The following is a 6564-nucleotide window of genomic DNA, read 5'->3' as shown; positions in this document are numbered from 1 at the left end:
AAGCTTAACAATGTCTCTGTGGCCGTTCAGAGCAGCTAGATGCAACGGTGTACAACCGTTATCAGTTTTTACATTAACCTCAGCTTCTTTGTCTATTAGAAGATCAATAATGTTTTTGTGGCCTTCCAGAGCAGCTGCATACATTATTATTAGTTTTGGGATTAATTTTTGCTCTTTTTTCTATTAAAAGTTCAGAAATTTCTTTATGACCACTTTTTGTTGCACAATATAATGGTGTAATGTTATTTCGATCTTTAGCACAAATATCAACACTTTCACTTGTACTTAATTCCCGATAATTTAGAATTATTCATGTATAATAGATATAAGAATGATCAAGAGTCAAATATTATAAATCTTGTCTTTTCCATAAATATAGTTAATGATAGTTAACGATAATCTACATTAAATACTAACATCGATCCTTACTAACGGCTTGGCAACAAGCATGTTAGGAAATCCTATTAATGTTTAATATCTGAGATCATATAATACATATTTATACAATTACCTACTCTTAATCATTCTTATAAAGATAAAAAAAAATTATTTAACAATGAGCAGTTATTTTTCATTAATATAAAACAATTATGTATTCTCATTTATACTTTATGTATTCTCATTTATACTTTATATTAAAAATTGTCAATTATAAAATAGAAATATATTTATGTATTAATATCTCTAGTAAATATAAAATCGAAATATATATATATATATATATACCTTTCGTATTTTTATTTTGATAACTGCTCGTTGCAAATAATATACAAGACGATCATAAATAAAAAACTTTGCAGTAATTTTGTTGCGGACATAGTAATGGACACTTACCGTTCGCTCTCATCGGCAGCTTGCGATGCCTCCGTCAATTTGGCAGTGGCAGTGGCAAGGCGCTCCTCGGATCTCTTGAGGTCTTCCTTCAGGAGTTGAATACGACGATTCAAGGCGGCGACTTCGGACTCAGCCTGTAGCACAAGAAAAATTCATTCCAAATAAAATAAAAACTGAAAAATTGGCAATTTTTAATCTTACATGGTCTTAGTAAAACCATATTGGTAATAAATAACGTGAGAGAATGAAGAAACTACCGCAAGATAAACATTGCGTAGAGAATAGTCAAATAAGAGTAAAAGCAGATAATTAAATTTAAAAAAGGAACAAATCGAGATCTAAATGTATACATATATTTAAAAAACTTAATTAAATTAGAATTAAAGAGCCTGAAAAAACACGCACTATAACAGTCAATAATTCGACAATATACTAAACGCTGTTTTATATATATAATTTAGTCACCCCTAAATTATTAAATAAATAATATAATTTTTTATTATATGTGTAAAAAAACAGTAGCTTGCTAAGACAATGAGACGATTTAACGAAATTATGCGAAGTAATGTAAGATCAAATGGCTGATCTGCTGTTACTGTCTAAAGTCTAAAGCTTAACTAGTCTAAAGCTACCGTTATTAGTTATTGTATTAATCTTGATTTTTTTATTAGAAGATCAACAATGTCTATGTGGCCGTTCAGAGCAGCTAGATGCAATGGTGTACGACTGTCATTAGTTATTGCATCAACCTTATTGCTTCCTCATAAAGGAAGCTTTGTTTTCGTAAATTTTGTATATGAACCTTCGATCGCGTATAAAGTTGGGTCTAATCAACCAAATTTAAAAAAATTATATATGAAATAGAGGTAGAAGAAACTAAAGAAAAAATTGTTTTTTTGAGTTTTTGATGCTAATATGTTCAGAGTGTTCTAAAACGTCAAAATCTATTTTTATAAAATTTTGAGTTTTTTGAGGATCGGTGTAGGGATTACCGATTTCTGCTTAAAAAGTGTATAAGATGTACATGTAATTTTATATAGAGCATTATTAAAAGAAGGTTGTTTTGAATTTTGCTTTCATATATAATTCTTTAAGATTTGGTTGATCAGTTCTTGAGTTAAAGATATTTAAAATTTTGAAAAATTTAATATAAAGAAAGAACCTTACCGATATATTATCGCCAAATTCAGTACCAACCTTTTTTTAGTGACACTCTATATAAAATTACATGTATAACTAATCCATGTAACTTTTTAAGCAAAAATCGCGGCGGTAACTCCTTCACCGATCCTCGCCAAATTTAATATCTTTCTTAAATGATACTTTAACCATCAAATAACTTACACATTTTTTAAGCAGAAATTGTTACATATTTTTTAAGCAGAAATCTTTCTCCCTTCACCTCGCAAAATTCAAAACAACCTTCTTTTAATAATACTCTATATAAAATTTAATGTATATCTTATACACTTTTTAAGCAGAAATCGGTAATCCCTTCACCGATCCTTGCCAAATTAAATAACAATCTTCTTTTAATGATACTCTGTCCATCAAATAACTTAGGATAGATTGAGGCGAATCGGATCAATATAAGTTTTAAGACAATTTTCGTTAGTGTTTTATTTCAAACGAGTTATTTTATTGTGCTAATTAGTAATCCGATTTGCCTCGGTCTACCCTATACATTTTTTAGGCAGAAATCGGTAACCCTTTTACTAATGTTCGCCAAATTTAAAACAACCTCTTTTTAATGATACCTTATATATAAGATTACATGTATGGCTTGTACACTTTTTAAGCAAAAATTGATAATCCTTTTACCGATCATTGCCAAATTCAACACCAATCCTTTAATGATACTTTATCCATAAAAAAAGTGTGCAAGTAGAAACTTGCACATTGCTCCCTCATAGTTTTTAAGTGTGCAAGTAGAAACTTGCACATTGCTTCCTTATAGTTTTTAAATGTGCAAGTAGAAACTTGTACATTGCTTCCTCCTAATTTTTAAGTGTGCAAGTGAAAACTTGTACATTGCTTTCTCATAGTTTTTAAGTGAGCAAAAGAAAAACTTGCACATTGCTTCCTTATAGTTTTTAAGTGCAAGTAGAAACCTGCACATTGCTTCCTCTATGAGAAAGCCAAATTAATAAATATCTACTAATAATTATGCATAAAAAAACAGTAGGCTTCCTCATAGAAGAAGCAATGTGCAGGTTTCTACTTGCACACTTTTTTTACTTTCTATTAAGGGGATCCTAAAGTGAAGGCTGAACTTCCTCGACGTCGATAATGTCAACATTTCTAATTCTGTTTTCTTGTCATATATCTATATCTGTCCTTGTCTAACGAGAGGCATCTGTCTTTGTTCGATTACTGCGCCATCTTTTGCCACACGCAATATTGCTTATCCTGTCAACCTGAATGTGCTTTTGCACATATAAAAGTTATATAAAGTAATCTTTTTTTCTAGGTTTTCAATCTTAGATCTAATTGCACGATATTGTTCTTAAATGTTGTCCCTAGGTTATGCCGGTCTAATTTTGTGGATATTTATCGTGAAATTTTTGTACAAAGCAAATATTGTCGTCACGTATACCAAAAATTAACAAAAATATTAATTTTTTTTCGTTTTTGATATAAATTTGACCACCATGACCTAGATTTTGATGCGTACTTTAATTCTAAACAAGAATTTTGCATTTCTATAAAGTCAATTAAAAAATTAGTGCTAAGAAAAAAAGCCGGTATTACAGACGGCTTTAGGATCCCCTTAAAAGATTAACAATGTCTTTGTGGCCGTTCAGAGCAGCTAGATGCAACGGTGTACTACCGTCATTAGTTATTGCATCAACCTTAGCTTTTTTACTTTTTATTACAAGATTAACAATGTCTTTGTGGCCGTCCAGAGCAGCTAGATGCAACGGTGTACTATCGATATCAGTTATTGCATCAACCTCAGCTTTATTTTCTATTAGAAGATTCTTCGTGACCGTTCAGAGCAGTTACATGTAGTGGTGTTAAATTATTATTAGTTTTTGCATTAGTATCTGCTTTTTTCTATTAAAAGTTCAGAAATTTTCTTATGACCACTTTCTGCTACACAGTATAATGGTGTAGCGTTATTTTGAGCTTTAGCATGAATGTCAACATCATAAGTTAAGTAGAGCAACAACTATTCCTAGATGACCATTTTGGGCAGCAAGATGCAACGGAGTCATACTTGCAACATTGCGGCAATATTAAAGTTGGCGTTACGTTGCAGTAGAGTTTTAACTATTTTTTCGTGCCCATTTTTTGCTGCATAGTGCAAAGGTGTAAAACCACTTATGCTTCTAGCGTTAACATCAGCTCTGTTTCGGATTAAAGCACATACTACTTCTAAATGGCCATTTAATGCGGCTAAATGTAACGGTGTGCAATCTTCATCATCTCTAACGTTTACATCTGCATTATTTTGAAGAAAGAAATTAACTAACTCTAGATGACCTCTGCTTGCAGATAGGTGCAACGGGGTAAGGTACCAATCTATAGTTTCATTAATATCAACGTTTACATATAGAATCTTAGCAATATCAATATGATTATTTACTATTGCATGGTGTAAAGGTGAAAAACCAATTTCATCTTGAGCAATAATATTAGCTTTATTTTTTAATAAAACTTCAACAATATCCTTGTGACCTTTTTGAGCAGCGACATGTAGTGGCGTTTTGCGACTATTATCTAAATCATCAACATGTGAACCTGCTTTTAAAAAAAATTCTACAATATTTTTTCTTCCGTACGCAGTAGCAATATGCAATGGGCTTTGACCATTAATATTTTTCACATTAACGCTTAAATTTTGATCGAGAATAAATTTTATAACTTTAAGACTGGATCCTTTAGCAGCAAAATGTAACGTGGTCCATGAATTAATATTTGGCATTCTAGCATTAATATCTGCACCTTTTTCGAGACAATCCTTGAAGTTGTTTGGCTTTCCTTCTTTCAAAGCAGCAAATATTTTTTCCTGATTAGTAATGGTGTCTAAGACTTGATTGTATTTCTCAGTTAACTTGAAAGAATTATTGCTTACTAACTTGCCAATTTTTTTTTGCTTTCCATTATATTTTCTTCAGTAAATTTTTTAGCGTTCAAAATAACTGCTATTGAAGGATCAGTTAACAGTACATTAGCTAAGGCATTATCATGTGCTAAATGATTACGTAAACATTTTCCAATTAATAAAGGAGCGTTATCGTCTAAAAAAAGTAGATTATTTTCCAAGTGCTTTGAGCTACTTAAAATTGACATTATATCCAGAACAAGCATTTCTACTACTGCTTGCAATTTTTTATCACGCTTATACAAAGGAAATTTTTCAATTAATTGGCCACTTAATGCGTTATGGCTTAAAATATTTTCCAGTTCAGATATCTTTAGTGCAAACTGGATATTATATTTTTCTACATTTTCTACATTTTCTACATTAGATGTTTTTCTTTGTTTATGTGTAGGAATAAACGAACCTTTTTCATTCAACTTTTCCCAGAATTTCTTAATCCATTTAATGTTACTTGTTCCAAATTCAGAAATATAAACGAGAATTTCGTAAATTAATGCGTTTAATTTATCAAGATTGTCATGTTGTATTCTTGATTTTACACTATAAAAAATTTTCATTGGCAACTCAGCAATTTCTTCATGACTATGAGGCTTTATTTTTAGAGTCATTTTTTCTAATGCTTTATTAGCAATAAATTTCATTTTATTAATAACGTTGCGGTTATTCTTACGTGTGTCACTCAGGCTAATTAAGTGTCTTAATAATAGAAATTCTCTGATGTAATTAGTTTTGATATTTTCTGATTGAGTTTCTGCACAATTAATTATTTTATTAATTTTATTAAACAGCTCTTTTTCATAATCCGTCTTGTCAGTTATATTATCGCTTAATTCTTCAATGAGTTTCTCCAACTTCTCGTGTTCCATCATTTTAAAATCTGTCGATATCATTTCATCCAATTTAACATTACTAAATATTTTAGCAATTTCTTTCATCTCACCTAAGCTTTGACTATTCTTTTTAGCTTCAGCAATTCTTTTTAGCAGCATTCTGATTGTTTTTCTTTTTTTATTGAAAAGAAAATCAGTAATTACATTATCAATTTTTTTAATATCATTTTGAACACCAGCAAAAAAATTAACATCTGTATTTTTCTCATTTTCTGTTCTCGTGGAGAGTGAATGAGCATGTGATAGTGAATTACGTAAACCCATAATTATTTTTCTTGTATCTTTTGGTAACCATAATAGCAAAAGCTCACTTATTGTAGTATCAGATAACTTAGGGGATTCTAAAGTGTTTTTTAAATGCTCACCGATAACCTGTAAAACTCTTGTAATGATTAACTGTCCTTTCCTCTCTTTAGAATCAGCCGATAACGCTAACTTTATATAATTACTTATTTTCATTAAAGAATAAATATCCTTAATTTGTTGATAATCGTTATACAATTCTTCAAATTGAGGATCTTTGCTAATAATCTTTGCAACAACTTCCTCGCGTGTTAAGTTTGGAAGCTTATTAATGTTCACACTTTCTTTTTCATCTTTAAGTTTTTCTTCTTCAAGTTTTTTTTTTCATCTTTAAGTTTCTCTGCAACAACTTTCTCGCAATTTTTTTGACGTTTTTTTTTTGACGTTTTTTTGAGTGTTTTTTTGGCCGTTTTTTTTAAACGTTTTTTA

General features: G+C 30.2%; 1 protein-coding gene across 1 annotated transcript in view; it reads right to left on the bottom strand.

Annotated features, from left to right (window-relative positions):
• Positions 1–6564, bottom strand: part of LOC112454192 — a 12339-nt gene that overhangs the window by 3117 nt on the left and 2658 nt on the right. Inside the window, 6 exon segments of the mRNA XM_025015438.1 lie at positions 79–134; positions 727–749; positions 835–968; positions 3606–3815; positions 4055–4938; positions 4941–6428. Coding sequence (XP_024871206.1) covers positions 79–134; positions 727–749; positions 835–968; positions 3606–3815; positions 4055–4938; positions 4941–6428 — 2795 coding nt within the window.

Source organism: Temnothorax curvispinosus, unplaced genomic scaffold (assembly GCF_003070985.1).
Source record: "Temnothorax curvispinosus isolate PA1 unplaced genomic scaffold, ASM307098v1 QBEX01004871.1, whole genome shotgun sequence".
NCBI classification, from domain to species: domain Eukaryota; kingdom Metazoa; phylum Arthropoda; class Insecta; order Hymenoptera; family Formicidae; genus Temnothorax; species Temnothorax curvispinosus.
Note: the sequence above shows the minus strand (reverse complement) of the source record. Positions and strands in the feature narration are given on the sequence as shown.